At 40.2% G+C, this 23,451-nt stretch overlaps 3 protein-coding genes across 3 annotated transcripts in view; 2 read left to right on the top strand and 1 right to left on the bottom strand.

Annotated features, from left to right (window-relative positions):
* Positions 1–1,619, bottom strand: part of coq6 (coenzyme Q6 monooxygenase) — a 37,430-nt gene extending 35,811 nt beyond the window's left edge. The window contains exons 1-2 of the mRNA XM_061968784.2: positions 1,173–1,619; positions 975–1,109 (exon numbers count right to left, since the gene is read on the bottom strand). Of these exons, the coding sequence (XP_061824768.2) occupies positions 975–1,109; positions 1,173–1,374 (337 nt within the window). The 5' untranslated portion in view covers positions 1,375–1,619. The remainder of the gene's footprint in view (positions 1–974; positions 1,110–1,172) is intronic.
* A 50-nt stretch (positions 1,620–1,669) lies between these two features.
* fam161b (FAM161 centrosomal protein B) lies at positions 1,670–6,727 on the top strand. The gene is made up of 8 exons (XM_061968781.2): positions 1,670–1,812; positions 2,108–2,343; positions 2,415–2,908; positions 3,227–3,534; positions 5,275–5,387; positions 5,523–5,690; positions 5,765–5,864; positions 5,939–6,727. Exons 2-8 carry the CDS (start codon positions 2,126–2,128, stop codon positions 6,125–6,127), a joined length of 1,590 nt encoding a protein of 529 aa, XP_061824765.2. The 5' UTR covers positions 1,670–1,812; positions 2,108–2,125; the 3' UTR covers positions 6,128–6,727.
* Positions 6,728–8,367: 1,640 nt separating this feature from the next.
* ngb (neuroglobin) overlaps positions 8,368–23,451 on the top strand; it is a 36,257-nt gene continuing 21,173 nt past the window's right edge. The window contains exons 1-5 of the mRNA XM_061968794.2: positions 8,368–8,746; positions 8,817–9,032; positions 9,262–9,370; positions 9,670–9,789; positions 9,861–9,993. Coding sequence (XP_061824778.1) covers positions 8,935–9,032; positions 9,262–9,370; positions 9,670–9,789; positions 9,861–9,993 — 460 coding nt within the window. The 5' untranslated portion in view covers positions 8,368–8,746; positions 8,817–8,934. The remainder of the gene's footprint in view (positions 8,747–8,816; positions 9,033–9,261; positions 9,371–9,669; positions 9,790–9,860; positions 9,994–23,451) is intronic.

The raw sequence follows: 23,451 nt of genomic DNA on the forward strand, positions 1-23,451 counted from the left end.
GCTTCTAGAAGCGAGCACGAAGGAAGCGTAAAACATTGGAGCAGACGGAAGCCGAGAGAGTGAGGTAAAAGTGACTCGAAGCTGCAAAATATTAAATTTGAAGCCATGCTATTTTGATATAAATGGAGTGCTTACCCAAATAAAACCGGAAAAAACGTCCCTGGCCGGCTGGACCAAACAGACAACTAACTGTTCATCGAGTGAGTCACATTTTAATAATTGTTCATGATACATGCAGCACGTCATGCGTGTATCAGGACAGACAGCATGTGCTGTCTGGCTAGCTGTGTACAAACAAAACATTAAATAACACTTTACAGATGCTGTAATATGATTGTTCATGTTTTTCAGTCACAGTGTTGTGCATTATAAACAGAAATGCGTTTCCTGCTGACGTAGAAGCTTGCTTATCGGTTGCAGTAGTTAGCTTTTTTGGCTACCGTAGCGTGCCAATGTGTTACTATGCTAGAAAAAGAGTTCCTCCGTGTTCACTCTTGCAATAACAATGTCTCTACAGTTTGGTTATTATACAGGTTACGGAACATAAATGAAATATTGTTGACGGTTTTTGAATGCATTTTAAAGTGATTTAGGGGTAGAATTGATTGCTCCCATTAGCTGCATTGATAGCCACCCAGAACAAACCGATTTTTGCATATCTTTATAACTCGTGGCCGTGTCAGCAACTTGAGGGTTTCAGGTTCGATCCCCGCTTCCGCCATCCTAGTCACTGCCGTTGTGTCCTTGGGCAAGACACTTTACCTACCTGCTCCCAGTGCCACCTACACTGGTTTAAATGTAACTTAAATATTGGGTTTCACTATGCAAAAGCACTTTGAGTCACTAGAGAAAAGCGCTACATAAATATAATTCACTTCACATGTCAGAATGCAAAAAACCCCCCAACTTTGGTCTTCTTGTTCTCATAAGGATTGTGAACAATAGGCAAAATAAAACAAAAAAAATGGTACTACCATTGAGGAGTGTAGCAGAGCCTGGACTTATGGAGCTGACTCTGGTGCTGTAGCTGTCAGGAACTTCATCCATCACTTTCTTGTTGCCTGCTTCAAGAAGAAGGACCTTCTTACCCATCAAGTTGGGATCCATACCTGCCAGGGAAATGGTAAATTACATATTACGTTTTATTTTATATTGACAATGCAGTCACTTACCTACGGAGCATGCCATTGCAGATCCAACAATCCCTCCCCCCGATATTATAATATCATAAACCTCATTTTTACCACTATCGTTGCCATGTGTTGCACACACTCGCCCTCGGCTGACTATTTTTACAACAATTCGGTGCTTTTCGGCAAATAAACACCGTCCAGCCCCGTTCAGGGCGATACGTGCCCTTGTAATGTTTAACATAATTCGGTTTTTAAATTAAACGAGTCTCGTCTTAAAATATGATAGACATGTCCCTTTTTTGAAGCTTAATCGCTTGGTTACAATTTACCGACTGTTTTCTCCTTGACCCTGTCTAGAGGCATTAGTCCTGTCGCTTCGGCGTTTCAGCCATGTTGTGTTGACAACTTCAGAAGCGGCGGAATCACTTCCGGCATTGCAGCCAATCAGAATGCACGGGTGTCGCAGCTCGCGCTTCCGCTTTTGACCACCAACAGTGCTCTTGCGATCAAAACAGTCGACTTACGTCGTCATTTTTGGCATTTTTTAAAAACTTTGCGACCCTTTGCTCATCGAATGAACTTCCCAAATGTATTGTACTTTATTGAGAAATATTTAAGAATCAGGACGACGCCTGGACGCTGAGAACCAACTTCAACAATTCAATTCAACTTTCATCAGGTCAGCAGCACCTGTTGTTGCTTATTGATATCTGTTAGCTGCTCATAATAAGATGACAGTTTGCAAATATTAGTAGATAAACTGAAATAATCACTGTAGTTACATTAAGTTAATATCACTCAAGGTACATTATATACGCAGCTCAGTGGACCGTGGACGGATGTTTGGTTTCCATGGTAACATTATACCCAGACTGGGGGTGTGGTTGTCTGAAGTTTGTTGTAATATATAGATGGATAGAAAGGTCGCCAAGAGATAGAATTAATGACTGATATACTGTCTCCATGCATTTCAGACAATTCAATTTACAAATATGTCAGTGCCAGAGGTCTTCCTTGCCAATGGGTTGGAATCAGTAGGAATCGTCCATCAGGGACTGCAATACCTGAGGGAAGCCGTCCAACAGCAGCTACAGGAGACAGAAAGGAGACACAGAGATGAGCTGGAGAGGAGGATTCATAGCAACACTCTTCTTTCAGCAGATGTGGACCGACCGACCGGGGGTACTAATGAAGTAACTTGTCAAACAAAGTATGTCTTCTCAATGTTCTTGTTTTTTGTAGTACAGTTGTGGTTTAACAAAGATTTTTGTCTCTACTTAGACCTGGAGAACTAAGGCGATATGCCTCTACACATGCACTGACATCTGCTAATAGAACATCAAAGAATTCTAGGCTGTTAGAGGTACCTGCTCCAGCTTTGGGATATTCATCAGACCCGAAGCATCCCCCTCGGCTGCTTCCCTACCATACGCAGCAGTGTGAACGTGCAGCTTCATTCAAAACAACGCAGCAGAGGAAAGAAGAAGCGGAGGAGGCTGAGTGCAAGAAGAAGTTCAGTGCACTTCCAATCCCCAGTCAAATCAGACATCCCCTCTACCAGGAGATGATGGAACAGAGGGACAAAGAGAGGAAGCAAAGACTTGAGCAAAGGAAAACTTTTCTGCTCTCTGTGCAAAAACCTTTTAGCTTCCAGGATAGAGAAAAGAAGAAACAGGACAAGTTGGCTGCAATGGTGACCCAAGTCTCCCAGGAGGCAAAAAAGACAACTTTAGACAAAATTCAACAGTCCGCTTCCAAGCTACTCAAAGAGAAAGGTGTGACAGCTTTCTATCTGAATACTTAATTAGAACGGTGATTTGTTTATTGGTTTGTATAGAAAGGTGGTGTAAGTGTAAATATAACCATAATATGTAAAACATGGATTAAAAGTAGGACCAAACCTTCTAAAGCCCATTCCAACATCCGCCTCATCATGGTTGACACATGGTGTGGTATGCTTAGGAGCGATTAAGTTTTTTTTAATGTTTTGTATTTTATTTCATATGTGTATAACAAAAAAAACTGTCTGCAGATGTATGTTTACATTGTATAGTACAAAATGACAACATTTTCTACATACCCTTTTTGTGCAGATCAGGACCATTGCAGAAAAGTCCACGTAAGTACCATTGAACGAGAGAAGCCTGCAGCCTTCGAGAGACCCAAATCTCGCACAGCAGAGCGGACCAGAAGAGAAAAGCTTGGTTTCCTGGACGAGAAGCCAAGCTTCCAGCCAAAAATCAACCATAAGGTGCCAGATTTCAGTCGTCTGCACAAAGCTCTGCAGACAGAGAGGATGATAAAATCACCAGTTAAAGATGTGATCAGGTGTCAGCCCTTTTACCTGAGGACATCTGCCCTTCCTGTCCGGCAGAAGAAACAGAGCCCTGAAAAGTCCCAGGTAAACTTAAATCTTGTTGCTGAACTCACGGCCCATTAAAATCTGCATATACAGCAATAATTGGGAACAGCTTCACCTTGCGAGTTTCGAGAAACTGGTTTGCCCTCTTGGAGTGCTGCAGGCATCACTTTCAGAATGAGTGTGCATTTTCATATACAACGTATCAGTTTGAAACATCAATATTGTCTTAAAATTACATGCACATCATAATATGTTTTTTCTCAGCTTTTTTGGAGCTTTTGTAGTTAGATACAATAGAACTAGGTAATGTTGGTACATGGGCTTGGCTGCTCAGGGAAATATATTTTTACACTTTCCAACCATTATTGTTAGTAACCACCCCAGCTAACCACAACCTATGTTGTTCTGTAGCCACAAGCATGTCACCAAGCCATATTTGTGGCAAGTGAGTTTTTGTCAAGTCAATGCACATATTGTGCACCCCTTCTTACATTATAATTCAGTTTTCTCACCTCTATTTTTAGTGTTTTTAAATAAAGCTCTTTTCATGAGAATGTACCTGTACAGTATTGTGTTTGTTAAACATGTTGTTTCATAATTAATGGATATGATCAGTGTGAGCTCATGAAGATGTTAGATTCTGACTATCCAAAATACTTAACTTATGTAGAAAGGTGCAAAAGCATGATAAAAACAAATGACAAACAGAATAAATCATTAAAACTCATGGAGAAGTCTTTTAAGCGCAAACATTATGACTAAAGTGATAAAGTGGTCAAATTTGTGGGAAATTATTTAAGAAATATATGTATTATTATTATTTATTATTAATTTAGTTAGAATGTATTTATTTTAGCAGTACGTAATTGTATGTACATGTATTTCTTTATGAGAGTTTATGAGTCCATTATTTTGCTGAATATTTGATTAGTATTTGTTTTTGTAATCAGGATATTCATAATATATTTATAATCTTTGTGATTAACACATGCTTTCATATAATTTGACAAGGTTTATCCTGTTAAACAGTAAGTAGGTTAGATACAATTTTTGAATATGGTTAAAATCAAGAATATGATTTTAGTTTCCTCTAGTGGAAAAGTTGGGCATGATGTCAAAAAGGTTAAAAACTCCTGATTTAAAACACTAAGATTGGCCTCTAGCTTTAGACTGCTAAAAAGGTGCATATAATGCAGCGGTGTCCAAACCTTTTCCAGCGAGGGTCATATACAGAAAAAATTCAAGGATTCTGTGGCCACTTTTTTCTGTGAAAAATATAATAAAACCAGTGAGTCAATCAATATATGCTAAACTATCTGAACAAACGTCCACGTCTTAGCTTTGTGTTACAAGTAACAAAGCAAATGAGTGTATAATATGTAATCTAACCTCCCTCAGACATCTCCTTTCTTCAAAGTCAAGGTTTAATTACTTATAGCACAATTTTAAAAACAGCCACCACTGGCCCAAATTGATGCACAAATTGTGGGACCAGACAATTTCTGCATCTTTCACTCCGTTTGGACGGTTAATCACTTGAGCAAAATGTGTGCTAGTGACGTTTTTTAACATGATCCAAATACAATTAATTGATTCATTGATATTATTCTTAACTAATATTATTTTGTCAACAAAAACCTCGTTTTTTTGTGTAATGTTCTAATCGGGCCAATAAAAAAAATAGCTGTGGGATGGAAATGGCCTCAGGGTCGCACTTTGAACACCCCTGATATAATGTATATGTCTACCCTATAAACAATACACATTTATTTTTGGCAGATTTCTGGTAATCTCAATCGAAGTAAGTCATGTGGAGCGCTGACGTCCTTGTCTGCCGACACGCTTCCAACTTACATCACAGATGCAACAAGGAAACGCTGCATGGCCATCAGGTAAAGTAATGAACTAGATATATAGTCTACATACTTAAACTAGTTTGCCTGCCTGTCATACAGACCATCATTTACAACACTTTTCTTTAGGATCAATTAAGTTTCTACCTAAAATAATGTACGCTACCTTTCCAGGATGTCCATGGAAATGAGGGATTGGAAGAACCAGGCAAGTGAAGACTGGTTGAAGAAGTACAGGACCAAGTCTGAGGCCATGAGGAAGACTGTTTCCCATCATTCCAAGTTACTGGACCCTCACAAAAGCTTGAGAGAAGTCTTTGAGGAAAGACTAAAGCACCATCGGTAAAATAAAGACAACTCATCCTCCTGTGTTGCAACACTGATCTGCAGAACAACTTTTGGTCTCTCATGCACAGGGAGGCAGATCAGCAAAGGACAAGCGATTACAAGAGGGATCTACGGGACATGAATGCTCGTGTTAGAGAGCGTCCCCTGTTGTTTGAACAGGTGAAACAGGTAAGCAACACGTTAGCCCCATCACCTTCTATTTGCCACATTCTACTGAGACATAATTTAGATTTTTTTGTCAGAGAAATGCAAAAGCTCAAGCAGAGCAGACTTACAAGAACGAACTGAAGAAAGCTGGCGTAAAAGAGCAGTTTGTGGAAGAAAAGGGAGGAATGGTGAAGGGAACATCTATTTTATCTACATTGGAGGATGACACCACCCCAGATGTCGACAGAAATGACAATGCTATCCAAGAAAGTGATGCAGAGTGAGAATTTAATCAGTTGTTTTTTCCCTAAACAATGTAATCCCACTGTGTCCGGTAATATCGTAAATAGCACGCTCACTCGAGAGCCAAGGACTTCTTGTGGTTTGCTCATGTGACATTACATGATTTTTTTTCCTGGGCCTGCCCTGCATAAGAAAAAATATGGTAGACAAGTAAAAATTTGATATAATTACAATACAGCCATTTTCTAACCCAACATGCCTGATTTAGGTAGGAAAATGTAGACAACGGTGGAGAAAATTTAAGATGTGGAGGAGAACAACATGGGGGAAGGATTGTCATGATCAGACGGTACAATGTTTTTGTGGCCTCTCAGCTAGAAAACAACACTGTATTCAAATATGACTCATGTCTAGCGAACCACTTCAACAATGTGATATGCCAACAATTGTAACTATGAATTAAGAAATCTCAAAACATCTGAACCAGACAATTCCAAGGGGAAAACATAGAAAAGTGTATGTACCGGTAACTGTAGATAATCATTTGTAAATCATATTTTAGATACTTATAGATGAAATAGATTATTCTGAAAACAATAACATGTTTTGTAGAATTGTGGACAACTGATTACCAAAATAAACATTTTAAAAACTGAATGGAAACACTATTTCAGCTCACTCATTCTGGAGTGTGGCCCACAGGCCATTTTGGGGCCATTTGCGGCCTATGGCATTTCGCACAAATAAACGTAAACCAAAAAAATCCCAGCAGAAATGAGAAATATCTCAAAAAGGCACTAAAAGCAGAAACAGTTTGATACTAATAATAATAACATTGATATTTTGTCCTGAAATATACTGTTAAAATAACTTATTTTTAAGCCTTTTTACAAAGTTTTAAAAACAAAAAAATATCAAAGTGTCTCTGGTCAATCATTGTTTTTTTTTTATTTTGAATGCTGCTCTCAGTGGAAATAGCCATTCTCCTGTTTAGAATCTTTCACACATAAACATAATCCAACCTTTCTTATGAAGTATTTGCTTTTAAGTTAAAATGCACTCATGCATTTTTAACAATTCCTACGAGGACACACAGGCCTATCTTACAGTGCTGGGTTAAAGTTCCGAGTCACCAGAGCCGCACTGCCACCTAAATAAATCCTTGCACAGTCACACAGACCAGCTTGGTGGTTTTTGCAGCGGGCCCACAGACCCACATCAATTACTGTACGCTTGTACACTGGCTTCTACTAGAAGGCTCTGCTTATACAGCTGACAGCTTGGAATTTTAGATCTTTTTCCGTAAGAACCACATGAGAATGTCTCAATATGTATTCAATCATAATCAAAAGCACATCATGCAGACATTGAGTGGTTACTCTTTTTAGGCGAGTGTGTCATTCCTGAAAGCAACTGAAGTTTGCGTGACCATAGGATCTCAGTGTTATTAAAAATCTGCCTGAGAATTGCATTATTTTGTGTGCGAAAATAGTAGAATTTTAAAACGTGCACCATTGCGCACCATGATTAGCATGTCTGCCTTACCGTCAGGAGATTAAGGGTTTGTATCTCCTTGGGGGCATCTCTTTGTGGCGTTTGCATGTTTGTCCTGTGCATGTGTGGGTTTTCACTGGGTACCATGGCTTGTATATACTGTATATGCATGTTAGGTTAATTGGAGACAAAATTGTCCACATGTGTGAATGTGAGTGTGAATCATTGTATTTTTGTCTTGTGATTGGCTATAGTCACCAGTCGAGGGTGTACCTTGCCTCTCCCTCAAAGTCAGATGGGATTGGCTTCAGCTCACCCATGACTCTGATGAGGACAAGCAGGTGGAAGAAATACATATTTGCATTATCTAACACCTTAATTATATTGAAAATAACTACTTATCAATGTAATAAACATCACAACCCTTTCAATGATATTTCAGACGTCACATGGCAAAGCTTCAAGGGCTACATCTTCAAGGGTTGTCATGGGAACAGCATATCCCTGGGATGCACCCCTGATTAGCTGGGGCGCGGCTGAAAACAAACCCGGACATTCCCAACCTGTTAGATAATATCAAAGGGGGAAACTGCATGCTAGAAATTCAAATAAATAATTAAAAAGAGAGGAAAATATTAGGATAATAATTACTAAAAGTGACACATTCAGATCTCTAGTGAACATAATGTAACATAGTGGCAAGCACATAGTACCAGATTATAATATGTAAACCCACAAAAAATTGAATGAGTTTGAGAGCGTGTACGTATGCATGATTAAGTTTTATTCCTGAGCTCACCTGCAGGAGGAGCTGTAGCCCGCAGCCTGATTGGAGCAGCAGCACCAAGGAGCAATACACCTCTATTTTTCTTTCTCCTTCAGCGGCTTGAATAATAACAGGAGAGAGAGTGGCTATCGGGGATGTGGGGAGAGAGAGATAGAGCGAGAGACAGATAACAGCCACAGTGATACATGAGAGCGTGGCACAACTTGTCTCTCTTGACTGCACCGTGGGCTGGGGGGAAAGCAGAGAGCAAGTGCACCAGAGTTTGAGGCAAAGCTGCTGCCTGCACGCACACAAACACACTTGCACACTCTCACACAAAGCAGACCCCTGAGCTTGGTCGCAGCACAAGTTCAGAGCCAAGACTGACCTTTTTTGGAAGGTATGTGTGTGTGTTCAGGCACCCCCCATCTTGCTGCAGCAATCTTTTGATGTTCCACTTTGTCTTGCAGGTGCAGAAGTTTCCTCCGAGGACCTCCTCCCTTGTTATGGATCTGCAAGAACTGAGCCACCTTGTCCTGTAGAGGAGCTGTGTTTCACCTCAAGAAGTACTCAAAGCCTCAAAGGAGGATGGAGAAGCTGTCAGCAAAGGACAAGGAGCTGATACTAAGCAGCTGGGAGAGCCTGGGCAAGAACAAAGTTCCACATGGCATCATCATGTTTTCCAGGTAACAATCGAGTGGAGTCCAACAGCTAGCTTCTTGTTTGTAACCCAAGCAACATATTTCCGTGCACCAGACCAGAGGCGGCTTGACTAGTTGCTTGGCGACAGCCCGCAATCATCCACAATGCATTTCCGCCAAATCCGACACTTGCGTAGGAGCTTTGTCTATGTTTGGTTTGTAGATTTCAACGTGTGTCACACCTGTACAACAGTTTAGTTTGTGTCCTGGCTAGGCTGTTCGAGCTGGACCCAGCACTCCTCACTCTATTCCACTACAACACAAATTGTGGCACGACACAAGACTGCCTCTCCAGCCCAGAGTTCCTAGAGCATGTCACCAAGGTAAGCGTCACACCCCTCAAACTTGTGTTTTACATAGGAATGGGCATATCAATTAGTTAAGTGACCAACAAGAACTTCTCGATTGTGTGAAATAGATTGTTGAGTAATGTTTTTGAGGCAATATGTTGTGTAACTAGCAGAGGATCTGTTGAGCCACGCTAGTTTGCCGCCAAAGAAGAACACAACATTAGCAATAGGAAGTTGAGCCACTGTCGGTCCATATAGAGCCCCGCTATGGCACAACATCATCATTTCAGTCAAACATGTGCCTTCTTCACTTATGGGTCGTACATTTCTAGGTGATGCTTGTGATAGATGCAGCCGTTAGTCACCTGGACGATCTTCACTCACTGGAGGACTTTCTTCTCAACCTGGGGAGGAAGCATCAGGCCGTGGGGGTCAACCCGCAGTCGTTCGCTGTAGGACTATCTTAGAGCAAATCCACGTTGCAGTTTTGCTGTATCTGCATGTTCACTTATGTTTCTTTCAGGTGGTGGGGGAGTCTCTCCTCTACATGCTGCAGTGCAATTTGGGCCAAGCCTACACAGCGCCCCTGCGTCAAGCGTGGCTCAACATGTACGGGATCGTGGTGGCCGCTATGAGCCGGGGGTGGGCCAAAAACGGTGAGGACAAGGCAGACTGAAGCGTCGTCGCCAGAGCCGCTGAGCTGTTGCTGTCATCTCACTCATCGTGGTTGCCATGGAACAAGGTTCTGTAACTTGCAGCATTGTGGCTTTTTCCGCTGCTGTACATTTGCTGTACGTTAGAGGGTTACATAACAAAGGCGAATGTACGGTGTGGTCACCAATGGCAGAGTTTTATTTTCTTGGCTGTGGATCTTTAGCTAGCAGGGTCAAAACTCGCCTATTTTGTACCTAAGCAAAACAAAGACAAAGCATCAAAGTCAACCTGTACATAATGCCTTTGCGCTATATCTTCTGACTGTAGTGATATTTGTGATGTATTTTAAAAGCAACGCACAAACTCTGAATATAGAATTTAGGTAAGACGGGTTAGTGTGGCCCAAACGGGCAGCTCTGAGTCAAACTGTGACCAAAACAAGTTTTCGAGACAAAGCAATGTGTTTCTTTGTGAGGAAGATTTAATTGCTTTACTCATTAGTGTTTTGTGTATGTTAATCTTTAATATGTTTTATGAAAAGCTGGGAGCATTTTTCCAATAGATCCACAATAATAATAACTACTGACAAGAACTGTTATACACCGATAGCTTTCTGCAGTAATCTCGGACTGTTATGGCGCCCATGGTGCACCTTACTTCAGGCCGTGTGTGACGCTCCCCTCAGTGAAGGCTGTGAGTATCTCAGTAGTCTTCATCTGACTGTTATAAAAATCAGACTGTTATGTGTATGTAAACAGCATATTGGAGGACTTACATGTACTTTTACACTCATGTTTGGTGTTACACTGTAGTTGTTTATCTCAGTATTGCTTTCGCTGTGACAAATGTAAGATTAGAGAATTGACCAATGCGCTTATACATGAACAGGAGGTTTGTTTTTGAATTAGACATGGAGACCTCCTACTTTATGACCTCTTTGTGTGTATTATTATGATTATCATTATGTTTCTTTTCGAAGCCATGTATTTTAACAACAGTGTGCCAAGTTTTTGATTATTACCATACAACTGTAAATCCAAGTTGCTGATACGTGGTTATTAACGCTTTATCCTGAGTTTACATTAAAAAAATTATTTTTATATTCTGGAATATATATATATATATATATATATATATATATATATATATATATATATATATATATATATATATATATATATATATATATATGATATACATATATATATATATGTATATGTATATATAATATATATTTATATCCATCCATCCATCCATTTTCTACCGCTTGTCCCTTTTGGGATGGCGGGGGGTCGCTGGAGCCTATCTCAGCGACAATCATATGTATATAGATTTATATATATATATATATATATATATATATATATATATATATATATATATATATATATATATATATATATATATATATATAAATATATGTATATATATATATATATATATATATATATATATATATATATATATATGTATATATATAGATGTATATAGATATATATGTATATGTATATGTATATATACAGTTGTGCTCATAAGTTTACATACCCTGGGAGAATGTATGATTTCTTGGCCATTCTTCAGAGAATATGAATGATAACACAAGAACCTTTCTTCCACTCATGCTTAATGGTTGTGTGAAGCTATTTATTGGCAAACAACTGTTTACTCTTTTTAAATCAAAATGACAAAAGAAAGTACCAAAATGACCCTGATCAATAGTTTACATACCCCAGGGACTTTTATCTGATAACATGTACAAAAGTTGACACAAACAGGTTTGAATGGCTAATCAAGGTTCCAATCCTCACCTGTGACCTGTTTGTTTGTAATTAATGTGTTTGCATAAAAGGTCAGTGAGTTTCTGGGCTTCTGACAGACCATTGCATCTTTCATCCAGTGCTGCACGGATGTTTCTGGATTCTGAGTCATGGGGAAGGCAAAAGAATTGTCAAAGGATCTACGAGAAAAGGTAATTGAACGGCATAAAACAGGAAAGCTGTATAAAATGTAATCCAAGGAATTGAGAATGCCAATCAGCAGTGTTCAAACGCTGATTAAGAAGTAGAAAATGAGGGATTCAGGTAGACCAGCAAAGATTTCAGCCACAACTGCCAGGAAAATTGTTCGAGATGCAAAGAAAAATCCACAAATAACTTCAGCTGAAATACAGGACTATCTGAAAAATGGTGGTGTGGCTGTTTCAAGATGCACAATAAGGATGCACTTTAAGAAAAATGGGATGCATGGTCCAGTCGCCAGAAGAAAGCCATCACTCCAAATTACTTTGTTCCAGAAGTTTTGAGGCTTGTCTCTGTGCTGTTTGGCGTAATGTAAGCAGGATACTTTGTGACATTTGCGCAGAAATTGCTTTTTTCTGGCGACTCGACCATGCAGCCCATTTTTCTTCAAGTGCCTCCTTATTGTGCATCTTGAAACAGCCACACCACAATTTTTCAGATAGTCCTGTATTTCAGCTGAAGTTCCATCCATCCATCCATTTTCTACCGCTTATTTTCTACCATCCATTTTCTACCGCTTATTCCCTTCGGGATAGCTGGAGCCTATCTCAGCTACAATCGGGCGGAAGGCGGTGTACACCCTGGACAAGTCGGCACCTCATCGCAGGGCCAACACAGATAGACAGACATCATTCACACTCACATTCACACACTAGGGCCATTTTAGTGTTGCCAATCAACCTATCCCCAGGTGTATGTCTTTGGAAGTGGGAAGAAGCCGGAGTACCCGGAGGGAACCCACGCAGTCACGGGGAGAACATGCAAACTCCACACAGAAAGATCCCGAGCGCAGGATCGAACCCAGGACCTTCGTATTGTGAGGCAGACGCACTAACCCCTCTACCACCGTGCTGCCTCAGCTGAAGTTATTTGTGGATTTTTCTTTGCATCTCAAACAATTTTCCTGGCAGTTGTGGCTGAAATCTTTGCTGGTCTACCTGAATCCCTAATTTTCTACTTCTTAATCAGCCTCTGAACACTGCTGATTGGCATTCTCAATTCCTTGGATATCTTGTTATACCCCTTTCCTGTTTTATGCAGTTCAATGACCTTTTCTCGCAGATCCTTTGACAATTATTTTGCCTTCCACATGACTCAGAATCCAGAAACATCTGTGCAGCACTGGATGAAAGATGCAATGGTCTGTCAGAAGCCTGGAAACTCACTGACCTTTTATACACACACATTAATTACAAACAAACAGGTCACAGGTGAGGATTGGAACCTTGATTAGCCATTCAAACCTGTTTGTGTCAACTTTTGTGCATGTTATCAGATCAAAGTCACTGGGGTATGTAAACTTTTGATCAGGGTAATTTGGGTACTTTCTTGTGTCATTTTGATTTAAAAAGAGTAAACACAGTTGTTTGCCAATAAATAGCTTCACACAACCATTAAGCATGAGTGGAAGAAAGGTTTTTGTGTTATCATTCATATTCTCTGAAGAATGGCCAAGAAATCATAAATTCTCCCAATGTATGTAAACTTATGAGCACGGCTGTATGTATATATATATATATATATATATATATATATATATATATATATATATATATATATATATATATATATATATATATATATATATATATATATGTATGTATATGTATATATAACGACAACTAGAAAATTCATGTTTTATCTAATGATATCCAACACGAGCTGTATTAAACACGTCTTTACAAAGACAATATTGCTCAGCTTTGATTGATATAAATTGAACAATATAGTTGTTATCTTGGTGGTAATTTGCAGTTAACCTGACTCTCGTCAGATCATTGTAGTTTGCTGAGCTCCACACAAGGAACTGGGACTTCTCAATAGATGTATTTCAGAAGACGGGGCCTTGTAAAAAAAATAATTGTATGTGATTGGATAAACCACTTGTCCTTTATCTTGAATGACGTGCTACTTCAACCACTCACATCGAAATCAACCGGTGACGCTGATGAGAGCGACGATGGGAAACAGCCGACATATTGGATAACGACTGAAGGAAAAGTTAGACAACTTTTACCGAAACAACGCAGCAATGTCAGTAGACGATCGATGTCGACAAAACAGTTGCAATAACAGAATCAATGTCAGCACATGACTCCTCGCTGTGTGCTGCCATTGTTGTTTGAATCAAACAGTCGCTTCTGCGCTATGTCACATCTATGAAATCCCGCCCGCCGATCCTGATTGGTTCATTATTTTTTGCTATCTTGAAGGAGTTTGCAATGCCCTCAAGCCCAGATCTTTGTGTGCAGCTCAGCTAACTACAAGGATCTGGCGAGAGTCAAGTTAATTTGCAGTGGCGAAGAACTGCACTGCACCATATTAGGAGGTGTTTCTCATATGTTGCCACTGTAATGTAGCTAAATAAGGCAAACAAAATATTAGAGACACCTCTCAGTATGATGCCGTACAGTTCAACACCAATGCAGACTAAAAGCCATAATAATAAACAACTGTTTTTGTGAAGGCATTATTTACGGCATGTATTTAATTCCTGCATCGTCTGTGTTTTTCCAGTTGTACCATTTGTTCAACAGGCTGTGTAGGTGGTGTATTTATAGTGTTTCCTTTCATAGCAGTGGTACAAATTGCCCTATGCAGGTTGTCTCTATTTTCAATCATCTTTTTACAAGGCACCACTGACACATGTTGTATTATCCTGGTAACATCCAGTTGTATACAGTATATTGGGTGTGTCACTGTCTACCTCATCTTTATTATCAGCTGCTACTGACCAGTGATGACTTCACCCAGTTATCCTTTGACCAAAAATGCATATTGTTAGAGTTAATAATGCAAGCAATCACTCTTTGTAAACTGGATTCCATACTACAGTTTAATAACCTGTGTGTGTGTATTCATACCTAAGGCTTAATAAAGTGATCTTGTGGACATTTTACAGATGATTTGGGTCAGTGTGTTGTCACATTGTTTGTCGCAGATGGTTACGACACACTTGTGGCCATTTGAAATCAGTCACACAATGCCCAATATCGTTTCCAGACCATCCTCTGGTGTTATATAAGATCCATGCGCCTAATGGCTCATTGCCCTAAGCTGCGGAGATGAAGGCGACTTGATGCACATAAGCCGACTTACTCATGCAACTGCACAATATCACATCAGAGGAGGTTACAGAAAGACAAGGATTTGCCAAGAATTTACAAATTCATGCAATGTATTCCTGTGGGCTTAATTATCAGTTTGTGCATGCATAAGTCATCCTCCATGAGCAGGCTGTCTGTTCGGCTGTTGGATCAGTGGCTGACATGGCCTTAATTTGTCTCTCCATGCACACTGCCAACACTGTCCTAACTCATTGAGCGTCTCCTCTACAGTGTGTCTGTTGCTTCACAACAGCATGCACTTGTCTAGAGACGAATGGAGACGCTGACCCGAGCTTCGATCAGGTCACCTAACAATGCTTGGTGAACAAGTGCTTTAAATACGACATAGGAAATAACTAAATAACAATTGGCTTTGTGTTAATATATGGTGTGTCACTATAGCGCTACAGTCCTACCATGTAGTGAGCAGGGATTCACTCGGAAGGCTGTTGTCTGTGAGAAAAGACAGTATTTTTAGAAAGTCTGCAATGTGTTTTGGAAAGAAGGGGTATTAAATGTTGTCATGGCAACTGTTAAGCGAGGTGTGTGTGTGTGCATGTGCGTGTGTGTGTGTGTGTGTGCGTGTGCGTGCGTGTGTGAGTGTGTGAGTGTAGTTGTGCTCATTGCCATCGTAGAAAGAAATTGCTCCATGTCCCAATCATCTTAAATATGATGATGCAACAAAAAAAAGTAGTAACTTGTCCTTCCAATGATTGAAGGTCTACATTTTTACATGCACGTACTGTAAAGGCGACAGTTTTTATCTAAAATACCTTCTTAAATTAATTAAGTAATATCATTTAGTATTTATTTATTAACACTAATGGTTAGATGCGGGAACAGTCACACAGTGTTCATGTGTTTAAATGTTGGTTTTGATGATCGTGTTAATATGACAATACCTATGATTGACTATTGCGATGTTTGTCCAACTTATTAAAAAGTGTCTTTTGACAAGTTTTTCAACAGGCCTCATCTTAATGCAAGATTACATTTATACTGGTAATATTATGACATTATCCTTGAAAAATTGGACATTATGGTCATCAAATTAAGTTTTTCCAATAAAAAATCCTAAATTTTTCTCAAAATATCAAAACCTTTACTTTGTAACAAAACAATGATATTCTAGTAGTACACAATACTGGGTCGAATATACCTCCTACAACTTAAACAATACATTGAGTATTGTGACATATACAGCACTGTATATGTCATTATATAACATATTTCAACCCTTTCAGGCACTGGGGTAACAACAGTGGACAGCTATTCAAAAGCTGTTGTCTCCTATACGTATTAGGCTGAATGTCAATTCCATACACTGCCACTTGTACAAAAAAAACCCAACAACAAATATATATATATATATATATATATATATATATATATATATATATATATATATATATATATATATATATACACACACATAAACCGGTACATATATGGGGACAAAGCAAAAATAAGCAGTAATATAAACGTTAACATTTGTGTTTTGTGGAAAGTGGGATTAATCATGTGTCCAGTGAATTGGACATTGTGCATCGCTGCCAAAATTCTGACTTAACTCTTCATGCAAATCAATGTATTTATTACTTTAGAACATAAATTTAGTTTATATGAGAATGTAACAATATTTTGTCTTATCACTCCATCATATTAGGTGTTTCAAAAGTCAGGAGGCTCAATGTTTTTGCAAGTCATTTAACAATATTGGAACCTGTTAAAGATGTGAACATATTGTTAAAGATAATCAAAAAAACATGTTATAGTGTCCACAAAATCCTACTTTATAATTAAACCTCAAAGGCATGGCTGACTTCTTATTCTAGAGAGTACTTCAAATGCTTAGGGGCAAAGTTAGTTAGTTATCAAAATAACTCAAAACAATGAGGGCGGATTTTCATTAAACTTCCAGGAAAGATCCGAAGTGGAATAAAGAACAACTGATTTGATTTTAGGCCTGATCTCAATCATTTCTTCTATGTTACCTTATGTTTACGTTACAAGGTTCAACTTTTGGTGTGTATGCTTGCGGGCCTGCTTTCATTCACACAGACAAAGATAGTGGATGACTAACAAGAGGGTTCACTTTGTTTCTTTCATTCTGCTATAGATAGCTCAAAAAGTTAAGGGCACATTTGGATTAAACTTTCAGGAAATGTTAGAAATTGGACCCTGGTGTTGTAATTTATGGGTTATCTAGTTCATGTGTGATGATCATTCATAATTTGCATGCTTGATTTAATTGCTGATAAATTAATCTATTATTATTTACAGTTAAAAAGACTTAAAAGTGAATTGATTTGGATTATACATGTATTTCCATCCATCCATTTTCTACCGCTTATTCCCTTTGGGGTCGCGGGGGGCGCTGGAGCCTATCTCAGCTACAACCGGGCGGAAGGCGGGGTACACCCTGGACAAGTCGCCACCTCATCACAGGGCCAACACAGATCGACAGACAACATTCACACTCACATTCACACAGTAGGGCCAATTTCGTGTTGCCAATCAACTTATCCCCAGGTGCATGTCTTTGGAGGTGGGAGGAAGCCGGAGTACCCGGAGGGAACCCACGCAGTCACAGGGAGGACATGCAAACTCCACACAGAAAGATCCCGAGCCCGGGATTGAACCCAAGACTACTCAGGACCTTCGTATTGTGAGGCAGATGCACTAACCCCTCTTCCACCGTGCTGCCCTTATACATGTATTTGATATTGATTATTTGAGAAACACTGACACTGAATTGAGTTGTTTTCTACTTCATAGCCTAACAAAGGGTTAACTAAAATTCTGCATGTTCCACAATTCATTGCGGCAAACCGGATGTTAGAAAGATCGGGAGCAGGTGCATTGTGGTTGTTGAGATTGAGGATTACGAGCCTACAGGTGATAAATGAATGACAGATAACAAGATAAAGGGGTCGTTTTGTACCGATTTGTATGCCCATTTTTTTCTTATATAAAGTACAACTTTATTACACATTTCCGACGTCCTGTCCAATACTTTGATCGTAGTTAATCTACACCCGGTGGAGGTCTGCACTCTTTGAGTGTTTTTTTTATTTTTATAGTTGTATTATTGTTCTTTTCTTTTACGGGAAAAAATGGGAAACCCTTATTTTCGACATCCCCCAGTAATAATGTGGAAATATTTTGATTACATTTTGAAAAGCAATCCAATAACATATCCGGACCACAGAATAGTAAATTATTTTATATCTCTGTATCATGCCAGATGATTGAATAAGATAATTCACCTGCAAGATGTATTAAAATACAGATAAATTCCAGGGAAAAACAGTATTTCTTTTTTACGACAATAATGTTTTTAGATATGTTTCCATCTACTGCCTAAGCCATGTGGGCGCAGCAATATGTTTTCAGCAGGAGGCATAGGTATTTTCTATTCTGAGCATCTGGGCAGGAAAGAGGAGAGTGACAGGCTGCACACCCTGAGGAATTCACCTTTCATGGAGAAGCATGTTGCCACGGGTGACAGGGGAAATGTCAGGGACTTAGCGTTCTTGTTAGGAACTCTTAGCAATGAACAAGCACAGTGCATAACGACAAGCATGCTAAACTTCCAGCCATTTTGCTGCAAGGTCTTTCCAGCGTAATTTGTCTCATATTGACTTTTGTACCTCCTATTACCTCTTAACATATGACATAACACAATGTCTTCATTTGTAAACTCATGTACATACCGGGAAGCATACTTAAGCTATGATAGCCCAACAGAGTCACGACACACAGTACAAGGTAAAACAATAGCAACATGCTGCTGCATTTTAGAAGAAAGTGCAACCCATCCACATTGTAATGGGAATTTGAGAGCCACCGAGGTCAGTGACATGTGCCGAGGCTAGTGTGTATGCAGACACGCTGCTTCAGCCATTATGCTATCATACTTTTTCATTAAATAATATAGTGGCCTCAGCTCTGTGCTTATTCTTGGTCAGGGAAAGAGGCTTGTGTGAACAGGGCGAGAAGTATGATTGTTTTCTAAGGAGTAACATTCAGGGAGATGGAGAAAATTGGAATTGAAGGAATTGCCTGGGCCGTTGTTTTGCAGGCTGAAGTGTGCATTATGTATGTAGATAAACAAAGTGATGCATAATGTATCTACATATTGTAAAACACAGGTGAGGAGTATGGTGGACCCCAGCTCAGGCTATTTAATTTAATTATTCTAGTAGCCAAATTTCGAGAAATTACTTGGGGTCAATATCATTTTGAGAACCATCATCCTCTGCACATTAACTTTTTTTTGTAAATCAGTTACACATTTCTAGAGAAATTAGCCGAATAAGGCAAATACAAGTTTCAGATATAGTGGACGCTGGCCTGTGGAGGTTAAAATGTCAATGCAAGGATCTTCCAATGTGTCTAAGTTCCTGTATCAATAGGAGAACTGTTGTGTTTTAGGAATTTGCTGCAAAAATGCTTGTCTCCCAAGTTTTGAATTCAACTCGGGGGCCGGTATGATGTCATGCCCGGGCCGGATTCTGCCACAAAACCGTCATTTAAAAAGCCTGGCCTAAGCCTTACACCGCAGATGTCAGACTCAAGGCCCAGGGGCTTGTTAGAGTGTCCGCCCTGAGATCGGTAGGTCGTGAGTTCAAACCCTGGCCGAGTCCTACCAAAGACTATAAAAATGGGACCCATTACCTCCCTGCTTGTCAATCAGCATCAAGGGTTGGAATTGGGGGTTAAATCACCAAAAAAGATACCCGGGCGCGGCCACCGCTGCTGCTCACTGCTCCCCTCACCTCCCAGGGGGTGAACAAGGGGATGGGTCAAATGCAGAGAATAATTTCGCCACACCTAGTGTGTGTGTGACAATCATTGGTACTTTAACTTTTAACTTTTTACATGACGTGGCCCGCGAAAGCCTGGAAATGATGTGCGTTCATTAGGTTTTTTTGTTCCTTAATAAATGTTTTTCCATTTTGACAGAAATAAAATGAAAAACAGTTGTTTTGGTCTTTTCCTTTTCAAATTAAATTATACACTACCTGAACTAAAATGTTTGCTTGTCACTTTGACTGCTGGTTCCAGACAAATTTCTCATCAGTTTGTTGGTGAAAATGATACTGATCCAATAAAAGCGCAATTGTGTAAAAATATCATGACGTGGCCCTCTGAGGTCTTCTGCAAGTGTAATGTGGCCCTCAAAGAAAACTGATTCGACAGGATGCAGGAGCCACTATTATACATTTTGTCCATTAATAAAGGGGAACTGCACTTTTTTGGAATTTTGCCTATTGTTCACAATCATTATGAGAGACAAGAACAGCATTTTGTATACACACTGCAGGTATATCTATAATGTAGTAACAGACATGTTCATAACAATATGTAAAATGTACAATATTTACTGTAATTTGGTCATTTTAATAATTGTTGGAACTAATTCCTTGGCACATTTATTTCCGTTTCGACAACGGCACACTTCCAACTTCTGGCAACAAATGTGTGTCCTACTTCCGCAAACAAAGGCGTGTGTGTTTACTTATCATGGCAGACTTGGCAACAAACAACAAAGATTACTATTTTTGGACAATTGAGGATTCACTACCTTATCTTTTTTAATGTGAATATACGAATGATGAACTACTGCTTCTATAAGTCAACACGAAGGAAGAGTGAGACGTTGGAGCAGACCGAAGCCGAGAGAGTGAGGTGAAAGTGACTGAAGCTGTAAATGTGGAGCTCGAAGCCAAGCTATTTCGACATAAATGGAGTGGTTACCCAAATAAACCAGAAAAAACATCCCTGGGCAATTGGACCAAACAGACAACTGTCCATCGAGTGAGTCACACTTTAATAATTGTTCATGGTACATGCAGCACATCATGTGTGTATCATGACAGACAGCATGTGCTGTCTGGCTAGCTATGTACAAACAAAATATGAATTAATACTTTACAGATGCTATAATATGATTGTTCATGTTTTTCAGTCAGTCCAGATTGGTGTCCTATTGGAGTGTTGTGCATTACAAACTCAAACGTGTTTCGTTCTGACGTAGAAGCTAGCTTATTGCTTGCCGTAGTTAGCTTTTACTGCTAATACCGAAGCATGCTGATGTCTTACTCCTCTAGAAAATGAGTTCTTCCATGGTCGCTCTTAAAATAACAGTGTTGCTGCAGTTTGGTTATTATACAGGTTACGGAACATAAATGAAGTATTGTTGAAAATTTTTGAATGTATTTTTAAAGTGATTTAGAGGTAGAATTGATTGCTCCGTTTAGCTGCATTGCTAGCTACCAAGAACGAACAATTTATTTTATATTAGAATGAAAAAACCCAAAACTTTCATCTTCTTGTCTCTCATGAGGATTGTGAACAGTAGCCAACATTTTAAAACAGTGCAGTTCCTCTATAAATATGCTAAAAGTCAATGTAAGTCAATATGTCGTTTAGCTTTGTGTTGTCGGTGACAAAGCAAATCAATTAAATTGACTTTTAGATTACACCGACGGCCAGTGGAAAACGAGCTGTTGGCAGAAAATGGCCCCCGGGGTGCACTCATCTGGACTTTTAACCTTGATTAAGTGAAAGTGTTGTGTTTCCAGAGTGGAATACAGGCTATACTCACATTTACCTAAATAATTTGGATAAGTGATGCTTTCAATGTATTATAGCTTTAAAAGGAAAAACCTGATTAACTTCTTGTTGTCATGTCTGTGTGATCATGTTTAGTTTTAGTAATGTTCGGTTTAAATTTTGGACTTTTTGTGCACTTTTGTTTTGTTTTGTCACCATAGCAACCATTAGTTTCACCTGTCACGTCACGCACCTGTTCCACGTTTGGACTCATTGTGCACTCTTGTCACCATAGCAACCATTAGTTTTCACCTGTCACGTCACGCACCTGTTTCACGTTTTGAGTCACGCACCTGCTTTCACTAATCATGTCCATAGTATTTAAGTTCATTCATTTTCTGTTGTTCGTGCTGACGACATCCCCGCATTTATGCTCCTGCACTCTCTCCACACCCTGATGACCCTTGCTACTCTTTTTTTCATGCCGGTTCCATGCCAAGTAAGTTTTTGTTTGTTAAGCCACAGTTAGTGTTTTGTTTAATAGTTCATAGTTTCTGCCAATGTGCAAGTTTTGTGTTTAAAGTCTAGTTTTTTTACCTTCGCCATTGTGCGCGATTTTCGTTTATTCTTTTTTTTTGATAAATAAATCATGTATTTACCTTCACACCATGACTGGTCCAAATGTTCATTTGCACCACGGGAGAACAAACCAAGCCAAAGTCCAAGTCTTGACAGATGTCGTCAGCAAAAAAGTTTTCCCGCAGATGACATCACGCCGCCGCCTTGTCATGACGTCACCCCACCCACTGGTGATGACGTCAGAGACCAAGATTTTTTTTTAAATTCTGTTAACTTTGTCTATCAGCCACCACCAAAGGACTTTTTTGCCAGAATCAGACACTTTCAGAACATTTTTTCACAGACCCGCTCACTGGGACAGTCCTTGCCCCCCAAGACTCAAGCCCCGCCCCCGTCACAAAATGTTTCTTTTTTTCCGCCCACACAACACCAGGTGGGGGAATAAGAAATATTTTTTGGACAATTTAGTGGGGAGGATTCTGCCCCCCTCCTGACCTCCCTCCACCCACCCCTAAAAACGGTTCCAGACCGCGGGGAGCGCGTCTGGTATCCGCTCCTTGAGGGGGGGGCTAGGGCTGGGAACTGTACAGGTGGGGTGACTCAGCTTCGCCATGCCAAGCCGCAACCCCCAGCTAGACCACCTCCACCTGCACCAGTAGCTCCACGACGCCAAGCTCCGGTACCAGCTCCACGACGCCAAGCTCTGGTACCAGCTCCACGACGCCAAGCTCTGGTACCAGCTCCACGACGCCAAGCTCCGGTACCAGCTCCACGACGCCAAGCTCCGGTACCAGCTCCACGACGCCAAGCTCCGGTACCAGCTCCACGACGCCAAGCTCCGGTACCAGCTCAACAAGTCCAAGACCAAGACCCTCCACGCCAAGCCCAAGACCAAGACCCTCCACGCCAAGACCCTCCACGCCAAGTGCCGCCAGTCGCAGCTCCACGACGCCAAGTGCCGCCAGTCGCAGCTCCACGACGCCAAGTGCCGCCAGTCGCAGCTCCACGACGCCAAGTGCCGCCAGTCGCAGCTCCACGACGCCAAGTGCCGCCAGTCGCAGCTCCACGACGCCAAGTGCCGCCAGTCGCAGCTTCACGACGCCAAGTGCCGCCAGTCGCAGCTTCACGACGCCAAGACCCGCCATGCCAAGACCAAGACCAAGACCCGCCATGCCAAGACCAAGACCAAGACCCG

Source organism: Nerophis lumbriciformis, linkage group LG08 (genome assembly GCF_033978685.3).
Source record: "Nerophis lumbriciformis linkage group LG08, RoL_Nlum_v2.1, whole genome shotgun sequence".
Lineage (NCBI taxonomy): Eukaryota > Metazoa > Chordata > Actinopteri > Syngnathiformes > Syngnathidae > Nerophis > Nerophis lumbriciformis.